This window comes from Bison bison, unplaced genomic scaffold (genome assembly GCF_000754665.1).
Source record: "Bison bison bison isolate TAMUID 2011002044 unplaced genomic scaffold, Bison_UMD1.0 scf7180017864377, whole genome shotgun sequence".
In the NCBI taxonomy this organism is placed as follows: domain Eukaryota; kingdom Metazoa; phylum Chordata; class Mammalia; order Artiodactyla; family Bovidae; genus Bison; species Bison bison.
In genome coordinates, this window is record NW_011494949.1 from 309,656 (window position 1) to 310,159 (window position 504).

At 67.5% G+C, this 504-nt stretch overlaps 1 protein-coding gene across 1 annotated transcript in view; it reads right to left on the reverse strand.

Annotated features, from left to right (window-relative positions):
* The window catches only part of BRD9 (bromodomain containing 9), an 18,530-nt gene that overhangs the window by 12,022 nt on the left and 6,004 nt on the right, over nucleotides 1–504 (reverse strand). Inside the window, exon 6 of the mRNA XM_010857110.1 lies at nucleotides 372–487. Coding sequence (XP_010855412.1) covers nucleotides 372–487 — 116 coding nt within the window. The remainder of the gene's footprint in view (nucleotides 1–371; nucleotides 488–504) is intronic.

A 504-nucleotide genomic window follows, 5' to 3' on the forward strand; every position in this document is an offset into this window, starting at 1 on the left:
GGGGGGGGGGGAGCCACACCCAGGACCGAGAGTGAGCGTGGCCGGTAAGGGTGGCTCAGCCCATGCCCCCGACACCCGGGGGGGTGGCTGTGACTCCCTCACAGGACCCGTCGCTGCATCAGCACGTAGGGAGCGGGGGCCAGAGTGGAGAACTGTGCCCCTCACGACTGACCCCAGGGCCTCCTGACACTCTTGGCAGGATGGGGGCCGCCACCACAGCCACTGCATTCTCGAGCAGGCAGGGAGGACGGCTGCTTCTGTGTGAACACAGGGTGAGCCTCTGTCCCAGCTGCCGAGTGAGACGGGCTGGAGCGCAGCCCCCGCCAGCAGCGAGGGCGTCGGTGCCCGCAGAGCCGGGCGGGCGGCTCTACCTGATGACTTCTCTACTTGGCCGCTTGGACTTCTTGGCCGTCTCTACATGCACAGGCACGACCTCGGGGACAGGCTCCTCGGCAGCCGTGTCTTCGTCGCCCAGAAGAGCCGCCTGCTGAGAGAAATCCATGT